This window comes from Candoia aspera, chromosome 5, assembly GCF_035149785.1.
Source record: "Candoia aspera isolate rCanAsp1 chromosome 5, rCanAsp1.hap2, whole genome shotgun sequence".
NCBI lineage: Eukaryota > Metazoa > Chordata > Lepidosauria > Squamata > Boidae > Candoia > Candoia aspera.
Genome location: NC_086157.1, coordinates 104,936,743 through 104,960,146, shown reverse-complemented (window position 1 = coordinate 104,960,146; position 23,404 = coordinate 104,936,743). Strand labels below are relative to the sequence as shown.

The following is a 23,404-nucleotide window of genomic DNA, read 5'->3' as shown; positions in this document are numbered from 1 at the left end:
CTACTGGGGAGGAACAGAGGATGAGCTCAACTAGCCCCAGACGTGATGACACAGCTAGCTCAAAGCCGAAAGGACGGCTAGCGGCCGACGGTGCTGGTGGTGAACGGCGAATCCGATGTTCTAAGGATCAACACACCATTGGAACCTGGAATGTAAGATCTATGAGCCAGGGCAAACTGGATGTGGTTATTGGTGAGATGTCAAGATTAAAGATAGACATTCTGGGCGTCAGTGAACTGAAATGGACTGGAATGGGCCACTTCACATCAAATGACCACCAGATCTACTACTGTGGACAAGGGGACCACAGAAGAAATGGAGTAGCCTTCATAATTAATACTCAAGTGGCTAAAGCAGTGCTTGGATACAATCCAAAAAACGATAGAATGATCTCAATTTGAATTCAGGGCAAGCCATCTAACATCACAGTGATCCAAATAGACGCCCCAACCACAGATGCTGAAGAAGCTGAAGTAGAGCAGTTCTATTAGGATCTGCAGCACCTACTAGACAACACGCCTAAAAGAGATGTTATTTTCATCACGGGAGACTGGAATGCTAAGGTGGGCAGTCAAATGACACCTGGAATTACAGGTAAGCATGGCCTGGGAGAACAAAACAAAGCAGGACATAGGCTGATAGAATTTTGCCAAGACAACTCACTCTGCATAACAAACACTCTCTTCCAACAACCTAAGAGATGGCTTTATACATGGACTTCACCAGATGGATAACACCGAAATCAGATTGACTACATCCGTTGCATCCAAAGGTGGCGGACATCTATACAGTCAGTAAAAACAAGACCTGGAGCTGACTGTAGTACAGATCACGAACGTCTTCTTGCACAATTTAGGATCAGACTAAAGAGATTAGGGAAGACCCACAGATCAGCTAGATATGAGCTCACTAATATTCCTAAGGAATATGCAGTGGAGGTGAAGAATAGATTTAAGGGACTGGACTTAGTAGATAGGGTCCCGGAAGAACTATGGACAGAAGTCCGCAACATTGTCCAGGAGGCGGCGACAAAATACATCCCAAAGAAAGAGAAAACCAAGAAGGCAAAATGGCTGTCTGCTGAGACACTAGAAGTAGCCCAAGAAAGAAGGAAAGCAAAAGGCAACAGTGATAGGGGGAGATATGCCCAATTAAATGCAAAATTCCAAAGGTTAGCCAGAAGAGATGAGGAATTATTTTTAAACAAGCAATGCGCGGAAGTAGCAGAAGACAATAGAATAGGAAGGACAAGAGACCTCTTCCAGAAAATTAGAACCATCGGAGGTAAATTCCAGGCAAAACTGGGTATGATCAAAAACAAAGATGGCAAGGACCTAACAGAAGAAGAAGAGATCAAGAAAAGGTGGCAAGAATATACAGAAGACCTGTATAGGAAGGATAACAATATCGGGGATAGGTTTGATGGTGTGGTCAGTGAGCTAGAGCCAGACATCCTGAAGAGTGAGGTTGAATGGGCCTTAAGAAGCATTACTAATAACAAGGCAGCAGGAGACGACGGCATCCCAGCTGAACTGTTCAAAATCTTGCAAGATGATGCTGTCAAGGTAATGCATGCTATATGCCAGCAAATTTGGAAAACACAAGAATGGCCATCAGACTGGAAAAAATCAACTTATATCCCCATACCAAAAAAGGGAAACACTAAAGAATGTTCAAACTATCGAACAGTGGCACTCATTTCACATGCCAGTACGGTAATGCTCAAGATCCTGCAAGGTAGACTTCAGCAATTCATGGAGCAAGAATTGCCAGATGTACAAGCTGGGTTTAGAAAAGGCAGAGGAACTAGGGACCAAATTGCCAATATCTGCTGGATAATGGAAAAAGCCAGGGAGTTTCAGAAAAACATCTATTTCTGTTTTATTGACTATTCTAAAGCCTTTGACTGTGTGGACCATAACAAATTGTGGCAAGTTCTTAGTGGCATTGGGATACCAAGTCATCTTGTCTGCCTCCTGAAGAATCTGTATAACGACCAAGTAGCAACAGTAAGAAGAGACCACGGAACAACGGACTGCTTTAAGATTGGGAAAGGAGTACGGCAGGGCTGTATACTCTCACCCTACCTATTCAACTTGTACGCAGAACACATCATGCAACAAGCTGGGCTTGAGGAATCCAAGGCTGGAGTTAAAATCGCTGGAAGAAACATTAACAATCTCAGATATGCAGATGATACCACTTTGATGGCTGAAAGCGAAGAGGAACTGAGGAGCCTTATGATGAAGGTGAAAGAAGAAAGTGCAAAAGCTGGCTTGCAGCTAAACCTCAAAAATCCAAGATGATGGCAACCAGCTTGATTGATAACTGGCAAATAGAGGGAGAAAATGTAGAAGCAGTGAAAGACTTTGTATTTCTAGGTGCGAAGATTACTGCAGATGCTGACTGCAGTCAGGAAATCAGAAGATGCTTAATCCTTGGGAGAAGAGCAATGACAAATCTTGATAAAATAGTTAAGAGCAGAGACATCACACTGACAACAAAGGTCCGCATAGTTAAAGCAATGGTGTTCCCCATAGTAACATATGGCTGCGAGAGCTGGACCATAAGGAAGGCTGAGAGAAGGAAGATCGATGCTTTTGAACTGTGGTGTTGGAGGAAAATTCTGAGAGTGCCTTGGACTGCAAGAAGATCAAACCAATCCATCCTCCAGGAAATCAAGCCAGACTGCTCACTTGAGGGAATGCTATTAAAGGCAAAACTGAAATACTTTGGCCACATAATGAGAAGACAGGACACCCTGGAGAAGATGCTGATGCTAGGGAGAGTGGAGGGCAAAAGGAAGAGGGGCCGACCAAGGGCAAGGTGGATAGATGATATTCTAGAGGTGACGGATTCGTCCCTGGGGGAGCTGGGGGTGTTGACGACTGACAGGAAGCTCTGGCGTGGGCTGGCCCATGAAGTCACGAAGAGTCGGAAGCGACTAAACGAATAAACAACATACAAAAAGAGTTTTGATACAGCTGTATAATATATACCACTCAAATAATTCCACTTAAAAGTGTTGTTGCAAGGCATGTTGAGTAGAAGGTGCATACTCTCTTGTGCCTAACATATATTTAATATTTTTTCTACTTCTGTTGCCATATTATTGTGGCTTTATTGCACAAAATGTATTACGTGTATTATATTTGCATTAATTTTTATAAAACCATAATGAGCCTCCTTGGAGTCACGAAGCTGAAGTGTAGGATATACTTGTTGATACTTGGATTTTAAGAAAAATCAAAGTCACTGATAGCTGCAATGATTGCAAAATCATGTAATGATGGAATGTTTATTTTAAGAGAAATGGAATCTGAATCTAGTTAAATACTTCCAGTGGACTTCAAGAGAGCAGGTTTTAATAAAATCAGAGCACCGATCAGTCAGATTCCTTGCATGGTAGTGAAGCTACTGGGAAAGGCAGTTCAAAATAGGGGCAAATTTCCAGTGAAGTAGACTTCTTTCAGTGGGAAGACAGGTGGACAACACAACCAGCCAATGTGGCTAACAAACAGATTAATGAAGTTTTCAAAAGAATAAAGGATACATTTAAGAGGTAAACTGCTAAGTATTTAAACACAGAGATGCCTACACATCTTAGGGCAGTATTTACTCAAGCAAGATTTGAGCAGCTGGATACAACTGTTAAATATGGAAGATTTAAACAAGTCCCTTACAATGAACATACCTGTATTTGCAGAGCTCCAGAGATAGAAGACATAACACACATATTATTTGAATGTCAATTGTGTAAGTAAGAGATTGGTATCTAGGACCGCACATTAGACAAATGACCTATTGGGATCCTTATATTAAAACAACATATTTCATATGCAGTCAGAATTCAAAAATTACATATAATACGGCCCTTTATTTGAACAAAACAGTTCAGCTGAGATCTGCATATGTGAGTCTGATTGGGGTAAACTGTAGGGGTGATACAGAAATATGATTTGCATTTTAATTCTTTTTCTTATTTAATTTGTTTCTTTTATTCTATTTTTATATACAGCCTTTTAATTTATTCTGTTTGATATGCTACAGCCTGGAATGAGCCAAGATAGGCAAAGGATGCTAAGAATAGAATAGCCAGAAAAGGGGCTTCTGTAAATATGTTCAAAATAAAAAGAACAATGAAAAGTAATTGATTGATTGATTGATTGATTCATTCATTCATTCATTCATTCATTCATTCTGTGCTGGCTAAGTCTCATCTTGAGTATTGTATCCAGTTCTGGGCACTACAGTTTAAGAAAGGTTTCAGAGAAACTGGAACAGGTTCAGAGAATTGCAACAAGGATTAAGAGGGTCCTCAGGAAGAGAGATTGAAGGTGCTGAGAATGTTTAGCCTTAGGAAGAAATGGCTTAGAAAGGGGTATAATAGCACTCCTCAAATACCTGGAAGGATGTTAAAAAGAAGGAAGTCAAGTCTTACTTTCTCTCATTCCAGAGCATGGAATGTGGAATAATGGTTTAAGTTATACAAAAGTAGATCCCTAATCACTTCGTAATAGTAGGAGCAGTTGACAGTGGGATGACCTACCCAGACCAGTGGTAGGTTTCCTTTCTCAGATGTGTTCAAGGAAGAGCCAGAGAAGCATCTGTCTGGGGTACTTGAATTTGGATGTCTGCACCAAGCAGAGATGACCTAGATATCCTCTTCCGTTTCTACGATTCTATAGCTCTAACAGCACTAGTGTAAACAAATGACAAAGATCAAGCTGAACCAGATTGAGAGGCCCAAGAAGGTGTCACTACTTGTTGAAAGAAAGACATTGAAGTAGATGCTAGTGAGCCCGTCCCGGGAAAGCATTTTACCGCTCTGGGGCATCCACTGAGAAGACCTTTCTCCTAGTGGCCTTTCATCACAAATTTGATTGGATCTGTTGTATTCAACCCTCAGCTGAGCTGAGGCACCATGTGTTCCTACAATATGGCTTTTAGGTATTGAAACCCATTGTCCAGACTTTCTCTTATAAGTGGACGATTTGTTGCTGTTGTTGAACTAATGGTCTGCAGTGCCTCTTGCCTCATTCCCATCAATGCTACACTGAATACCACAAAACGTAAATAGAGTTTAATTTTATGGAAGGCAGTCGTATATCCCAGAGTTAAAGGTGGCTCACTGTTCAATTCTCTTTTGCTGGTAGTAGTATCAGGAGAAGACTACAAAGGGTTCAGGATCAAAATCCATTAATTCTAACATCTCCACGATATTTCCAACATCATAGGACTTATTTTACTGGAGAGTGAATTTCTTTTCTCCTCTCCCTGGAGCACATACTTTCAAGACTGCTTAAGCATGTCCGCTGCAGGCAATTGAATGACTTGAAGCATCATTTTCAACATGAGCCACCGCAATAAAGAAAACTGAACATGGAAGAAGAAAAGAAAAGAAAACCTAAGTCTTCTGAGGGCACAGATACTCTAACGCAGAGGATAGGCAATCTGGGCCATTCCAGATATTGCTTATGTACAACCCTCAGTGCCCCTCACATTCACAGGAATGCTGCATGTTATAATTCAGCAACATCTGGGGAGTTAGAGATTGAAGAAGTCATTTATTTATTTATTCATATATTTCCCTTGGTTTATATGCTGCTTCAATCCAACGGGACTCTGAGCAGTTTACAATCCCTTCATAAAGTAAAAGGTTTAAAATAAAAAAGATGGCATGTTAAAATGAGAAAATAGTACAAAAGAATAACAGCAAATTTGCAAAGAACAGGGGAACATGTCACATATGGATGGGATTGGGAAAAAACTTTCCTTCCTTCCTTCCTTCCTTCCTTCCTTCCTTCCTTCCTTCCTTCCTTCCTTCCTTCCTTCCTTCCTTCCTTCCTTCCTTCCTTCGCCTGTTTCAGATCATACATTATATTTCTCCTTGTGCTTCATGTCTCAAAATAGAGGGAAAGTCTGCCACTGATTTTCAACAATTTTGACTCAAGATTTCATGGGCTCTGTGCTGTCCTGGAGTATAGAGACTCATTTGTGCTTTGGAATAAAAAGGCAATATTTGATACAAGTATACTATAAAAAGCAGATTAAAAAACAACAATGAAAGGCAGATCTGTTAAAAATCCAACCTGATGTAAAACCTCAATGATTGCACAGAGTTAAAGTCATTGATGGACCCAAGATAGAAATGTGTTTTGCTGCGCACAGAAAATAACAAAACTAATTTAAACTGTCTTCCTTGGTAAGAAGTAGTTAAAAGGGAGTTTTCAGCAAGAAGATCCTCTTTCGCACTCTAATTAAAATAATCAATTAAAAAAACATGGTCTCTTTTTTCCGTTTTCAGATCAATTCTGCTCATTCTAAGATTGCTTTTTTCCTACATTAATGGCCTACCTCCTGACAGCAAGCAACTTGTTGTCACTATTTTCTTAGAAGCTACTATTTTGCAGGTTTCCTGATACACTGAAGTTCAACTCTTAAAATTCCCAGCAGGTGTAGGCTTTGTCTGTTCAAGACAGAAATCTCGGAAGTTTCCACTATTAAGGCCCTTGCCCACATTCCAGTTAAAGAAAACAAAGAATGTTTTCTGAACATACATATGAATAAATAGAAATTGACTTAATTAAGTTACAGTGATTTGATAGAATATTCTTAATTAATGAAATGCAATATCCTTTTTTCCCATTTACAACTCAATTCATGCACTTGTTTTTATGATTTCAATCTCTTGTTATTTTAATTGAATTGTAAACCTCCCAGAGTCACTTGGTGAGATGGGCGGTGAAGAAACGTTAGAAATAAATAAATTCCAGTCATTCCAAAATAAACTTTTGTTTATTTGCTAACCTGTCTGATTTATTCCTGTTCAGGATGGGTGAGAAACTTGCCATAGGCCAATTTAAAGGAGCTTTCAGATTCATTCCTCATTATCCAGTTATATTCTTCATATGAATCAATAGAAATTAACTTAATTAAGTTGCAGTGATTTGATAGAATATTCTTAATAGGCTCTGCTGATCAAAACTCTCTGTTTATACTTGGATATTTGTTTTTCTTAATTTATTCCGGATGGTATTTTATACCTGCCTCAAGCATCTGTTATTGTGGAAACAAAAAATCAAAACTGCCAAGATTAAGGATTTAATTAAAGATAGCAATGAAAATGTGCTTTTCCTTTATTTGGCAAATGGCTAAGGACCTGGGTTTGTCAAGGGAGAGGAAGTCTATGATGTGGATGATGATGGTGGTGGTGATGATTCACTTTATAAGGGGACTGTAGAAATAATTTTAAAGTCCAATTAGTTATTTTAGCAGGATAGTAAATCTAGTTTACACAAATACTTGGGGTATCTACAGAAAATGTCAAGATGGGAGCCAGAGCCATGCAATTGAAGTAAAAAAGTGTAGACTTCCAACTCATGGTTGTGGCAGCCATCTTGACATGCTGGACCCCTCCTTTGCAGCCCCCCCTGCCAATACCATTTGCAATATCTGTCCATGCCTTTCCGTCCTTCCAAAGTATCCTTTTCCCCAGCATGTCTACGCGGCTTTGTGCATTGACTTCTCTTCTTTAAACGGCTCACCTCCTTCTGTTTCAGGAACTTACCAGCTCCATCTGACCACTACTTTCATCTTCTTCTCCTTCCTTTTCACCTATTAACTTTTCTTTCAAATATTTATTTTTGATTCAGTCCTCCTCATTCTATCTCTATGACCAAACCATCTCAAAGCACTTCTTTTCTACTAATCATTCATTTTTGTGTTCAGGCCACATTCATTTAACATCCCTTTATTTTTGAACCACTTTCTTCTTGTTTTGGCACTTCCTAAGTATCACATTCTCATGGCGTTCCACTTTTATCTTTATTTTACTCGGAAGCACTCTCATAGACAGGCAGTTTTGCTTCGTTCAATAAACATTCATTCCTCATAATAGACTACATACTACTCACTTCTTTTCTATCAGCACTTGCTAATAGACTAAATAAAAGGGAGATCTAATAAATGCCTCTCAGCTACCCTGCACACAAAATAATTACTCGACGTATGACCATTCATTCATAGTCCTGGACATATGACCATTCATTTAGCGAATGTTTGTAGTTATGACAACACTGAAAAAAGTGACTTGTGACCAGTCCTCACACTTATGACCGTTGCAGCGTCCCTGTGGTCATGTGATCAAAATTCAGGTGCTTGGCAACCAGCATGTATTTATGACAGTTGCAGTGTCCCAGGGTCATGTGATCGCCATCTGTGACCTTCCCAGCGGGCTTTCGACAGCAAAGTCAATGGGGGAAGCCAGATTCACTTAACAACTACATGATTCTCTTAACAACCACATGATTCATTTAATGGTCACAGCAAAAGATGTAATAAAACTGGGCGTGACTCACTTAACAACTGCCTCGCTTAGCAATGGAAGTTCTGGTCCAAATTGTGGTTGTAAGTCAAGGACTACCTGTACAACTCTCTTTTATTCCACTGTACCATGATGTTGCTTTGAACTTTGTCCCCTCTTCGTGAAAAAGACAGGGGAAAAAAGCCATCAAGGAATAGATACTTTCAAAAGTTGAATAGCCGAGTCCTGTGTGACGGGGATAGAAATTGTATGGTTGTGAGGATTTTAGGAAATAGTTGATCAGCCATGTTTCCAGGATGGCTAAACTGGGTTTCCTGCACATTGCAGAGATGTAGACTAGATGACCCTTTTTTGTCCCTTCCAACTCCACCATTATATGATTGTATGAATCTAAATCAGTGTTTTTCAAACTTAGCAACTTTAAGATGTGTGGATTTCAACTCCCAGAATTCCTTAGCCAGCATGCTTTCTTGATGTCTACTGTAAGTGATGATTCCATTTCTCTTAAAGTAAAAATTCCATCATTACATGGCTTTACAATCATTACAGCTATTAGTGACTTTGATGTTGTTTTTTTTAAATCCAAGTATCAACAAGTATATCCTACACTTCAGCTTCATGACCCCAAGGAAGCTCATTATGGTTTTATGAGTTAATACAAATATAATCACCATGTTACAATCATATAAATATCCATCAACTACAGCTCCAATCAAACTTGTGGGTCTGTTCTTCACCCGGACTACCTTGAAGAGCTGATAGTTGTGTCAGTGGAAATGGGATCCTTAAGAAGTGTAGGTAATAAAATGAAAAGAAAGAGGATCAAGAATGAAAAGGTGCTGAATAAATGCAGGCTGAAATCAAAAGCGATGTGACCAGCCTGAAAGGAAGGAGAAGACCAAGTGTCATAGAGGGATGGATTTTATAACATCCTCAAAAGAAAGAGATGAGAAATTTAAAGAAAAAAATAAAAGTGGTGTGTGTGGGGGAGATTATTTAGGAGTGTTTGCAAAGATGAAATGGTATGGAGAAATTTAGGGAACAATGTTGGCGTAAATGAGATTTAATTTTTCTTTTTCTCTTATTCCTGCTTTTGATTTCTTTTGGTTATGACTTATTGCTCTTTTCCTGGGCTTTGCATACCACTGCTTTTCAAGATAGGGAATAGCAGGATGGGTATTGAATATACCCATAAAACCTGGGTGACACCAACATGCTTTTCTTTCATACCATAATTTACATAATTGAGGGATTCACTGACCAAGGACCATGAGCTTAATGAGGAACACCTGGCCTCTGGCTTAGTTTATAATTGGCACTCAATCAAACAAGGCATGTCCATATTCCCAATGCACTAGAGAAGCAAAACCTCTCCATGGATAATGCAAATTAACTTTGCCTCGTGAATACTTGATCTGAATAATTTTCTCCAAAAGATTGACTTGATTGGAAGGTTAAAGTAATCCTAGACAAGCACTGCAAGGTAATTGTCCTGCTTTATACAGGCTGTTCAGAATGGAAAACCAAGACTGAAATGGACCTATTTGTTTGACTGTGCTAATATAGTCTAGCAGATATCAGCAAATTAATGTCCATAAAACTGTTTATGTCTTGGTACTTAAGCCTTTAAACTCTGCAGTCTTCTGACAGAAGGGCAGACTTGCCTCTGTGCAAAAACAAACACGGTTCCATCATTGTTCATATCATGCACTGAACAATATGGTCACAAGCCTTCCTTTTTTCTGGCCTGCAAAGCCAGATCTGATCATCATTGCTGAAAACCAACAGCATAGTTTCCTGTCATTTTGAGATAGAGAGCATACCAAATCTGTTTTGTGAGCTCTAAAGGAGTCAGATCATGTGTAACATGGTGAGCCCACTCAATCCCACAAAAAAACTGAATGAAGCTTTTGGATCTGAAAAGGCTGCCTGCCCCAATAAAACATTTTACAGGTTGCTCAGATTACAATCTGCTATTTCAAAAGAGGTATGTGTGGAACTATGGCAAGAAAATGACAGCACATTCCAGATCTGCTTGGGATTTTTTTTTTTAAAAATGCTTTTAAATACAAAAAGAGAAAAGGAAACACAGAAACAAAAAAGAAGCAACCCAAAAGGTAAAATAATAACTCATTCAGCTCAGGTCTAAATGCGTATTTAAAGCCTGATCATCCAAAATTATATTAATCTTTTCATTATATCAATAGTGAAGTAGATCATAAACAGAAAACAGATACTGGTGATCCAGCATTGTAAATCTGGGGTCCCAATGTTTTTCTAGTTCTGATCTTCTTCTTTTTTTCTGTCCACTATGCTCAACAAATCTTTAATTCCTCTTAAAAGGATAAGTTCCAAGTTTTTAGTGTACAATTCAAAACTGCATAGATGTCTTTAAATCATATTGTTCCTCTAACATCTTATTAACCAACTTATGGATCTCAAACCAAACCAATAATAGTAGGACAAGCCCCTATAACATGAGTAAGGGTCCTCTTGTGCATTTTAAAACATTCTCTGGGGAAATCTAGTCAAGAAAAAGAATCTTAATAGGATTTTAGACCCTTAGTCATTGATTTATTAATATGGGATATTTCAACTCATTATTCAGGGTACTAGCAAATAACTATCCATCTTAGTGATACTCTCTCATTATTTATTTATTCATTTATTTTTAAATACTGTAGATTTAGAAAATCTAAAACATAGGCCATTACAGAGAGTGATGCATGAGTTGTAGAAGGACCAAATAGTGAAATCAAGAGATATTTTAATTGAGTATACTGCCATTTCATTTTTAGGCAATCCAAATTCCTCTTCTAGTAATGCCAAATATTTACAAAACTCGATTGGCAGTAAACTGATCAAGTGTATTGACATTCCTGATTGCTCATGATTTCCAAACCAAAGATTTACCTGCCATTTTCAACCCAGAATACTTGCAGAGTGTATATTTATCATACAAATAAGAGTTACAATTGTACTTCTATCCCAAAAGCGTTCAGATCTAATTTGTACCCTTTAATGTAAGAAACATGCTTGGAACAGCTGACCTATAACCCTACCTTCTGCTTCAAATGTGACTTGGATGAGTTTAGTGCCATAACAAGCAAGACAGCATCACTGTGCAGGTGCTTGCATTCGAAGGTTTCTTTTATCTTTAGAAAGGTATGTGAGTTTGCTGTACTTCAGCCGTGATCGCAAAGCGGTTCATGGTAGGAGTGTGCACATGGTAATTACACTAGATTTATAGTCTCACCTTGCCTTGTCTTCTCTTTCTCACATACACCTACTCCTACATGGAACTCACAGAAGCCCTATTCAGGCATTGTAAAAGAGGTTGTCCTCTCCTCACAACTGTAGACAATAAACTGCACCCTGCTGGGAGATCATACCTGTAACATAAGGTTCAGAAAGCTTCTGCATGTATTGTGAGAGAAGGGAAGGAAGAAGTCACAAACTAAGAGATGGTATCTGGACTAGGACAATGACATTGAGTAGAACCTGAGTAGGAAGATGTAAATAATCCAGTCAACTGAAAAATAAAACTACTGACAACAGAAGAGTTATACCCAGTGCTCCAAAGTAAACATATTGCATAGGACACTGCATGTTCTGTATGGAAGGTGTAGTTATATGTGAGAATTCCCTGAAGTCAGAAAATGGAAAACCAAATGGAATGCAGACTGAGTCAAACATTTATGAAGGTGTCCAGTAAACCCACCAAACAGTACAGAAGTGATTATGGCATTATTGAATCCTGGTAAATCAATTAGGTGGTTCTTATTTCTTATTACAGAAAAGGTAATTGGCTTTGGAGAGGCCAGATTTCACATGAAGGTTATTATATATAACTCCCCAGTGATGGGATGATGGGAAAGGAAGAGATTAGCAATGTTGCAAAGTCAGGAGGCGGCGGCGGGGGGACTACTTAAATGTATCCATACAGATTCATACATAGGACTTGTTTAAGATTGGGAAAGGAGTACGGCAGGGCTGTATACTCTCGCCCTACCTATTCAACTTGTACGCAGAACACATCATGTGACATGCTGGGCTTGAGGAATCCAAGGCTGGAGTTAAAATCGCTGGAAGAAACATTAACAATCTCAGATATGCAGATGATACCACTTTGATGGCTGAAAGTGAAGAGGAACTGAGGAGCCTTATGATGAAAGTGAAAGAAGAAAGTGCAAAAGCTGGCTTGCAGCTAAACCTCAAAAAAACCAAGATTATGGCAACCAGCTTGGTTGATAACTGGCAAATAGAGGGAGAAAATGTAGAAGCAGTGAAAGACTTTGTATTTCTAGGTGTGAAGATTAGTGCAGATGCTGACTGCAGTCAGGAAATCAGAAGACGCTTAATCCTTGGGAGAAGAGCAATGACAAATCTCGATAAAATAGTTCAGAGCAGAGACATCACACTGACAACAAAGGTCCACATAGTTAAAGCAATGGTGTTCCCCGTAGTAACATATGGCTGCGAGAGCTGGACCATAAGGAAGGCTGAGAGAAGGAAGATCGATGCTTTTGAACTGTGGTGTTGGAGGAAAATTCTGAGAGTGCCTTGGACTGCAAGAAGATCAAACCAGTCCATCCTCCAGGAAATAAAGCCAGACTGCTCACTTGAGGGAATGCTATTAAAGGCAAAACTGAAATACTTTGGCCACATAATGAGAAGACAGGACACCCTGGAGAAGATGCTGATGCTAGGGAGAGTGGAGGGCAAAAGGAAGAGGGGCCAACCAAGGGCAAGATGGATGGATGATATTCTAGAGGTGACGGACTCGTCCCTGGGGGAGCTGGGGGTGTTGTCGACCGACAGGAAGCTCTGGCGTGGGCTGGTCCATGAAGTCACGAAGAGTCGGAAGCGACTAAACGAATAAACAACAAAATTCATACTACAGTATTCACTTTCAGGGAAAACAACATTATGCAAAGTGTAGGAAAAGAGTAAGAGGTAATAAGCAAAGGAAATTAAAGACAGGAGAGAATAGAGGGGAAAAAATCCAGCTAAATCAAATTTACATTTCAAACTTTCACTCTACTTGCCATATTTTTCTATCTTTGCAAACCATATTTGCTTCCACTGCATCTATATGTTAAATTACATATTACATTGCCTTTTGTTCTTTAAGCTTCTCATCTCTCTTTAAGGATCCCAACAAACCCCATCCAGCACTGCTTTTCTCAGTCTTCCTCTTCCATTCAACCCATTCACTTTTCCATCATACATTAGCTTCCCAATTCAATCCTCATTCATTCTTTCAGCATGACCATACAACCCTTTACACATAGTATAAACAATAATGTTGTAGTCAAGAGTGTGAGCTATTGCTTGAAATGTTCTCAGTTGAATCTTCCCAGCATTAACAGACAAGGGGTTAGGTTAAGCCACAGTTCTCAGTAACTCTGGAAGAAACAATAAAAAGTTCAGATATTGAAAATATTTATTATATTCCATGTGTTATTAGTTCAATAACACCACAATATTTTAGGAAATATGGCTACTCTGAATATTATGTGGGCTTCCTAATATTTCCAAATAAAAATTAACTACAAACAGTTAAGCTTATCTTCTTTTCTTCAATGAAACTAAGAGTACTTTAACATGTTTGCTTGTGAATGGTACAATGAAAATATTCTGCCTTTCTTGTTGTCTACATTATAAAGTTATCTAGATGAAAACTCACAGGTTGACTCTGGGACAGCTAGTTTTTCTTTGACCATGCCACCTCATAGGGTTCTTTTATGGGGATAAAATTATCCCCATGGAAGCCACCTTGAGCTTCTAGAAGAAGGGGTGAGGGGTAGAAATCTAACAACACTTGAGTACTCATTGTCATAAACTGTTTCATGAAACAAATGGTCACTTAGTTGGAAGGATCCATTTATGTCATCACATCTAGTCTGCTGTTCAGAGAAGAAAACCAAATTAAATCATCCTCAACAGATAGCTTATCCTGCTTCCATCTGAATACAACCTGTAATGGAGAATCTTTTTCCTTCCTAGCTAAATCATTTCCAGTGTTGAGCTGCTGTTACTATTTTTCCTACCTTTCTATTGAAATATGCTTTTCTGTAACTTAAATCCATTATTCCATTACTTTCTATCTCTAGAATAAGAGAGGACAGGTCTTTTTTCTGAGCAACATTCTTTCTGAAAGGATGCCTCTGCTATAAGGCAAAGGAGAAGCTGTAATGGAAGAAAAATATTAGGCTTGCACAATCCTAGCTGGTAGAACTAGGATGTGAGCATCCCAGAGCAAAGAGAGGCAAATGATGAAATGTGAGTGATGACATCATCACACAAATGTCATGACTTAATAATTGTGTCAGATGTTAGGATGCAAGTATGAATTGTGGTATTTGCATGATGATATCACAGTGATGATAGTGTGGCTTACAAATTATTGCTCACTCATAATTTTAAGATTTAAGACAGGCAACCTGAATGTTCTAGAGTACAAAACCACAATCCTTAGCCATTGGCTGGGGCTCATGGGAATTGAACTCCAAAACATCCAGAGGGTACCAGATCTCTGTCTCTACTACAAGACCATTGTCTGGGTTATATTGTTCACCAGAGCAGATTTTAATACAGCTCTTTTGCCCCACTCTCCCAAAAAATAGATTTGAGCATTCCCAGGGATCCTAGTTCCTAACTGCCTATTCCAACTTCTTTGATTCTGTCTCCCAGCCACCTAGCCAATATCATCTTTCTCATATTCACTACTGCATCTTATGGCAACTCAACAGCAAGTTTATAAATAATCATAATATGCCACTGGGGAAGGATGATCCAAAAGAATAGCTTACTCTGAAAATGCTTTTTCTGTTGCTCAGTTTTCTTGCATTAATAATACAGTACAGGCAGTCCATGGGTTATATAAGCCCTTATTTTCATAATTCTGACATTATGCAAGGGGGCAGGAAGACACTGACCACTGCTTTCATGGAACTCTTGAGGACTGCTTTTAACACAAAGGAAAGCTGGCTGTATTGGTGAGGCAAAGAGAAGCATTATGGAACAGAGTTGGCAAGATGGAGTTATTTCAAGAGGAGGACACTAAATACATAATCTAAAGCTTCTACTAAAGTATTATAATAGGGATTCATGTTCTTTTGCCTCACTCTCCCAAAAAATACATTTGAGCATTCCTAGGGATCCTATTTCCTAGGTGTTATGGGAACATGGCACAGTATTTTAGGCATGGACAGGATATTTTGAGAATGTAAAGCTTTGATATTTAGAAGAAAATGGTCTCTTATCTGTTCCTATGTTATAGAAGCTTTGTTCACTATCTGAGCTGGTCACAGATTTTTCTGTACTGTTCCGAGTATAAAATGAGTCTTTTCACCAGATGGTTGAAACCTGGGTCAAGCCCCAAAATGCTGATTAAAATGTGAGTGAATGAACAACAGCTAAAGAGGGACAAAGCACTAAATAAACGTTCTAGGTTTAACTTGTGTAGAACTTGGTGGAATAGAAAAAAATATGAAATTTGTCCAGCGACATTTGTTAGGTAAAAACAAAATTGTTTCTGCCTTTTGTGGTTAAGTGAAAAAAGTATCACCCTGGAGAAAATCTGTGTGGATTCTAAGAGTCAACCCCAGCTTCATAGCACAGAATGAATGAATGAATCAATCAATCAATCAATCAATCATTTTTTTGAAAAAAAGTAAAGCCTTTATTTTTCAGTCAAGATCAACTACTAGTGACTTCATGAATTACAACAACAGAATTTTTAAAATTTCTTTGTCTAGCCTACAGCCTTGTGAATTCCTAGTAGTCCCTCATCCAAACACTTCCTTTTATTAGGAAAGTAATTGAACATAGAACTGTCAACACTGTGATACCCTTGTCCAAATCTATAGTAGATGTGCATCTGGAATCCTGTATAAAGTGAAGGCTGCCTTGAAAAGGAATGTAGTAGGGTTGGAGAAAGCATAGAAGAGGGCGGCTAAAATGATGGGGGACTTGCTCATCTTCCTTATGAAAAAAAGCTAGATTTTGAGAACGCTTCAGCTTAGAAAAAGGACCGTGGAGGTGGGGCCTGTTTGAGGTGCAGAAAACCATGCAGAACACCGAGGCACTGAACAGGGAGAAGTTCCAGTGTTGCCAAACTTCATGCCGGCTTGCTAGTAGATTGCAGGGCTTCAATCACTTAATCCTGCCAGCATGACTCATGTATAGATTATCTATTTTAACTTCCAAAGAGTCAACACTGCACCATCTTCTTCAGTTTTTGTTGTGTGCCAGATGAATAAAATGCTACAAGTTTTTGACAGAACAATTCTCATGGAGTGCTTTTGTCTGTAGCATAATGCAGTTCAGCTCTTCCCTGGGTGGAATGTTTCCTTGATTCTGAGTGAGAAAGTGTTACTGATATTTAGAAAAAAAAACATGATAACACTGTTTAATCACACTTGAAAGAACACTAACTCTCCACAAAACATGTATTAATAGACTTCTTTGTATCACTTTCTAGGTCAATGGAACAGAGATTGAATATGAATTTGAAGAAATTACATTGGAAAGGGTAAGTTAATTATTTTCACTCTGTAGAGGCATACTTAGAAATACAAATAAAACACTTGTTAGATGGCAGCCTTCATTTTCCATTTAAGTAGTCTGAGTGGAATTCATATTATTTAACTGTGACAAAAGCCCATCAACGCAGATTTATTATAGGTTTGGAATCTCAAAAATACATGGTGGGCTGCAAGGGAGCTTTTTCCTTTATAAAGATGCTTGCCTTTTTACTTTAAAATGTTGACACTGTTAAGCATGGTGGTTAGAAATTCATCAACTGTTCTCTGTATTACAGTGCAATATTTCTGCATTTTATTTTAACTAAAGTTCCATACATAGGCATATATAGGATGTGCATACTGGCTACATTCTCCCAACGCTCTTAAACTGAATGCTGAATTAATAGGATATTTTTATGGATCCTTCTATCACAAGGTTTCTCAGCCAGGGTTCTGTGGAGCCCTTGGGTTCCACAAGAGGTCACTAGAGGTTCCCTGGGAGATCATGATTTATTTTAAAACTTGTTTCAAATTCAGGCAACTTCACATTAAAGAGGCAAGTTTCATTCTTTATTTTTAGTTTAAGAACACTGTTAATGCATATATACAGGCCTACCCATGAAACAAATATAATGATTTTGTAATTTCTGGCCTATATTTGAGCCTGAATGTGCAGGGGTTCCCCGAGGCCTGAAAAATATTTCAAGGGTTCCTCCAGGGTCAAAAGGTTGATAAAGGCTGCTCTAGAGTAGCTGTATTTGGGCTACCACAGAGCTATATTCCCATCACATTTAAAAGGTTTAGGGAAGATTGGCCAGATCGTCACAAAGAATAATGGGAAACAGCAAAGGACACATCTGACCCTGAGTTATTGGGGCATTTTTAATCATCACTCCTTAATTAGAGTATCAAAAGGTCATTGAACAGTGCACAAGCCTTCCAAGTTAATATTTTGGAATGCCACATTGTTTTGAATAGATGCATCAAGTTATTTGTTGATACTGAATGAAGACCTATATATTTTTTAGTTTTTTTTATTTATTATCCCGCCTTTATTATTTTTATAAATAACTCAAGGTGGCGAACATACCTAATGCTCCTTCCTCCTCCTATTTTCCCCACAACAACAACCCAGCCAGGTTGTGAGGTGGGTTGGGCTGAGAGAGAGGGACTGGCCCAAGGTCACCCAGCCGGCTTTCATGCCTATGGCAGGACTAGAACTCACAGTCTATATGATTGGTGTGCATCACTGCAGCTTGACCTGGCATAGATAATGGATTATCCCTTGTGTTAAATTTCAGATGGTATATAATGAGTGTTTGCTTAGCACCTTCCATTTCTTAGCAAAAGCCATAGCTGAAAAACCCAAAAATATCACTTGCGTAGTTTGGTGGCCTGGTAAGCAGCTCTGTGAATCACTGGCAGTAAAAATTCAATGATGTCTATTGCCAAAGGAAGCGGGTGGAGGTTTTGTTTGTTTTTTAAAAAGTCTAATTGACCATTATGTGAAATGTGCTACAAAGCACACTCTTACTGCCCTACCACACCTGGGGACAACCCTGTGTCTGCTTCTAGAAAATCCCTGGGCTTCACATGAAGCCATCTGCAATTCAGGAGAGGCATATTACAAGCAGACACAAACTGATTTGTCTGCTAATGCTAGAAAATATAATTATGTCTTTTTGGACACCTCTGCACTGGCAGAAGTATGCGTGTTGGTCGCCAGCCTTTGTTTCGCAATTGGACAGGCTAATTTGTCACCATGATTCCAGCCTTCCAGCAAAATCTTAACCATAGCTGACATGCCATGGTGGAAAGAAATACTGTATGGCTGCCTGATCAAAACCACACAGATCAGTCAACTCCCAAGTGCTCATTCAGAATGTATCCTCTTCATTGCCTTATGGGGCAATGAACTCTCATACGGAGGGTGCCATATATACCTCTAGGGAGAAAGTGTTCCATAGCATGGGGACCATTAGAGAGCAGGATTCCTACAGACCCATGTCTCCTTGGTTTCTCCTGGAACTGGGATTCTAAGCCTCTCTTTTTATGTCCATGAATGAATGAACGAATCAATCAATCAATCCTCTATCTAGACTTGTCAGCCCTTCCAGGTAAACCAGACAGGAAACACGACCAGATGAGCTAATCCTACTTTATTGTAAGGCTACATTAACCGAATCTTGCAAGTCTGAAAGTACAAATCTCCCGCCCTCTCTATTTATCACTCGAGTAGTCAGGGTGGGTCTTTCCTAAGTTTCTTCTTTAGATGGTTACCCTCTCTCAGACTCCCTTTCCTTTTATCTGATCGTTCCCTAGGCAGCATCTCTCCCCTCTGTTCCACAAGGTCGCCCTCACATTCCATTACAAGAATATTTAGAGATATATTCAAAAAGTTGCTGGAAACCTCTTTCCTGGAAAAAAAAATTAGAAAAATCCAGAAGGACTTCTTCTGAGGAAGAAATTCCATAATCTTGGGGTCATCACTTAAGAATTTGTATCCCTGGTATCTATCCATCTAAGTGATAGAAGGAGGTCAAGCATGTACCTGAACTTCAGGAAGCTTTGCAATCCTTATGCATTATCCAGTTTTTTCCTATAATTATGTTAACCCTAGGAATTAAGCCCAGGAAATGTCAACACAAATGCAAACACGCGTGAGATCAATAGGGATTCTCGGCAGAATGTATCAAGCTTGTTTCAGTACACTTTCTATTATATGTCTGTTCCGTTGTGATGATATCAGCTTGCTTTAAAAAAAATCATCTGGACAAAAACTCTTACAATTTTTTGTATTCCCTTTTCCTAATGTAAACATTTTTTGAAAATTATTTTCCTTAATCTGTGTCATTTCTGCATATTTTCCATAATATAAACAGTTTTGTGTGCATTTTTTGTTCAATTCATAGGAATAGGTGGATTTCAGAATAGAAGAGGGGGGGGTTGGTGTTGATTCAGGAAGTTCAATGGGCAAATCTGCATTATAATCCAAATTGAACAAATTTCTGTCATCTCTAAATATACCTGTTCAGGAATAGTTAATCTTGCATAACCTTTGAAACAGTGAAGATTTCTGTAAAATGTAACAGACATAAATGCACAATGATATGGTCCAATCTTCTATTCCCTGCACTGTCCCTATTTCTGCTCCTATCTAGTCATATAAATTTAGGTTAGCAAAGTTGTATTTTATCATTTGGATGAAATGGATTATCCTTTCTGTTTTTCTTCATCCATCTGTTGCACAAGCTATTTCTTCTCCTTCTTGTGTGTCAGCTTTCTGCATTCTGCCTTGTTTGCTATGAAGGTAAAATTATATGTTCGTCAATGAACAACTTGAGATAATTTTCTGAGATTGTTAGCTGAGGTGCTGGTATAGAAAGCCAAAACATCACAGGTTCCACATCTGCAAAATAGTTTATGCAATGACTTGGCAGCATAACATTCAACCTGGGACCCAAGAAACATGGTGGCAAAAGGCAGACTCTATTTCCCAGTTATAGATGTGGGACATGAGATGTGTTCGTGTTCATTTCACTCAAATTTTCATCAGCTATGTGATGTAAGATAAATTCAAGTATCCCATAATCTGAACTGCAGTTATTAGAATCTATAAAAATAGAGATGGAGTAATTGTCTCCCTTAGTGCCAGATGGTCTATCGTATTGTACATTTAGCTGGTTGGCATCAAGCTGTCCTACATAAAGTATGCTGAAATCTTACATGCATTTACTCATGAATAAGCCCCATTGGAATAAAGATGCACAGGACCAGGCCATTTACAAAATAAGATTTGCCTAGCTGGATAAAAACGATTATTCTAAATTTTCTCAACAATGGTAGAAACCAAATGTCACAGTAAGACTTACAAACATGGTTAGTGAATAACCTATCCCAACCATCTGGTATTTTGAACTGTGCTGATTTTGAACAAGGAGCTTTCATTCCTAATTATTGCTATGGGTATTTTATTCAGTTATGGCTAGTAATCATGGACAGAGTTGCTTTCTTTGTGTTTAGATAGTTCCCCTCCCCAAAAACAAAATACAGTTAATTCCATATGAGGTTTTTCCTTCTATCTTTTCTGAACTTCTTGACTAACTAAAGTCTACAGAAAAGTGTTGGGATTGAATGTTAAACATATAAATAGACATAATCCCATTTATTAGGACATCATGGACAATCAGAAGAGAGTAATTGGATGCACCTCTGATTAATAATGATTTATCAGATGTGGATGTGAAGAACTGCCATGACTAAAGTTGCATGCTGTTCCTCTACCACATTTGTTGGAAACATAAGCACTGTTGAAAAGCAGTTGCTTCAGTTAGAAGTCTACCAGAGTAACTACTGGGGTTACTAAACATTGGAACAGATTGCCTTGACTGGTAGGCGTTGGAACAGATTGCTCTGGGTGGTATAGCTGGTCAGCATATAGCCCCATAGTACTGTATGTGTGCTTGTTTGATCCCTAAAGTTTGGTAGCAAAATGGCTGAGTTGCAAAAACAGACCTCCTTCCCCTTCAAAACTGATATCAGCAACTTTGGAAGAGCTATGCTTGAAAAGTGGGGGAAAGCATCAGCTTTTGGTAGAGCCACACAGGTGTGTATTATCCAGGAATTCTAGCTAAAGCTGTGTCTGCTGATATTTATGCAGGAATTTGAGACTGACAGAGGTAACCACAGGAGAAAGGTTCAAGAGTGGGCCAATTCTGTTCTCAAGTCTTAAGAGTAGGTGTTATCTGAAGAGAGGGGAAGCCCTGTCCTTGCAACAGCTGGAATCTAGGAGTCCATAACAACATCAGGAAATAAGAATAGCTCTGCTGGATCAGACAAGTCCTATCTTAGTCTAGCATGATTCTTAGAGTTAGAATATATGAAGTAAACTGAATGTCTTGGAGATTGTATAGCATTTTTCCCTTAAATATTATGTCTCAGTGTCAGAAAAATTGTCCTTTTTCCTACATGAATTTGCTAAGCACCAGTTGGCTAGGATCTTGACAGATGGTTTTGGAAACCACCACTTAATTCTGGCATTTCAAACCTGGACACATCTGTGGAAGCCTCAACTGATTCATTTGTTTGCAAAGATTTAAGCCTCTTTTCTTCTCTTCCCCACCTCCCTCAGAAGCCTCACTTTTGTTTCTAATTGTGTAAAGTAGCTGGTAACACAGTGACTTACTGGATTTGTCCTTGTCCTTGGGGCTGCTGGGAATTTTTGGGGGGAAAGCTTGCAAAGAGTCTCAGAGATGTAGAAATTGCAATTAGGGACCTTGGAGTAATCTTCCAGGTTCAATTTTCAACACAGATATTATTATTCTACTGCTGCAAACAATTATCCTCCACTTTCCTTATACCTAATTGTATTCCGTTCTCTTTCGAGTAAGGAAGAAAAATAAATAATTGACAGGTGGTTAAGCAAATTCTTGCATCTGTACATGTGCAAAAGAGGAGGAAATGCTGAACAAGCATCTCACTGGGAGATGATTTCCCAGTTGGCTGTTGAAGGTAGTTGCCCTTCAAGAACCAGGTGAAGGGCATAAGTGAGCAGAACATACTACAGTCCATATATAATTTTTCCTGAAATGTTTGGATTCATTCAGGTCAAGAGTCTCTATGGAGTGTCCTGTTTGGAGTCTCCTTCAAGTAGAGTTCAATTCCTGGTGACTCCTTGAATAGTGCAGAAGTGGTGTGCCACTGCTTCTTCTGGGATGTTTTTTTAATTATTATTTCTTAGTTGATCCCACAGCCCTGGTTTTCTAAGATCTCTCATCCAAGTACTAAGCATCTATGCCCTGTCAAGGTCAATCAGGCACCTTGATACCTGACACCAAAACTGATCTGTGTTGTTTTGGACATGAAGCAGAAAAGTCCATAAGCTCCCCTTTCCATCCTCGGTGATAAAAACACATAACAATGTTTTTATACCCCAGATCTGTTCCTTGAGCCAGCTGACTCACTCTGAATCATGGAAGGTCTTGGCTTGGACGATGTGAAGTGGTAGATTTTAGCAATGGTTTAATAAAGCAATGAGGCTAGCTGATGTTTAATTTCTCTCCCAGCAGCTATAAAAAACAGTCAGCTTCTGCAATAATATTTGTACTACAAAATTGCCTTCGATTGATTGCTTGCCCTATTTTTCCCATCTTGCGTGCCCACTTGTAATTTCATAGTTGCAGGTGTATGGCTGACACAAACTTTAGTATTTTATAATGTAATTATGCTTGCCTCATTCCTGAACAACACAGTGTGTGAAGGATATTTAAATGATTAATTTACGGAGAGAATTGGTTGTTGATATTTACAGCACTATTAATCTGGAAGGCATTTTTCAGCATCAGTATAAAGAGACTGGTCACTGCCCAAAGTAATATGTCGCCTGAGAATAGGTTTGTGGAAAGAGGTGGTAGTAATGAGGTTCAGTTGAGAGTAAGACCCAGAATACCCAATAGAAAAAGTAAAAAGGGGGGCAGTGAAAATGACCAGTGGCAGATAAACCAGTGCCTAAGAAGAAACAGTAAAAGGGTGTTTAGCTGAACAACAG

At 38.8% G+C, this 23,404-nt stretch overlaps 1 protein-coding gene across 1 annotated transcript in view; it reads left to right on the top strand.

Annotated features, from left to right (window-relative positions):
• DLG2 (discs large MAGUK scaffold protein 2) overlaps positions 1-23,404 on the top strand; it is an 803,998-nt gene that overhangs the window by 506,418 nt on the left and 274,176 nt on the right. The window contains exon 5 of the mRNA XM_063304740.1: positions 16,815-16,865. Within this exon, the coding sequence (XP_063160810.1) occupies positions 16,815-16,865 (51 nt within the window). The remainder of the gene's footprint in view (positions 1-16,814; positions 16,866-23,404) is intronic.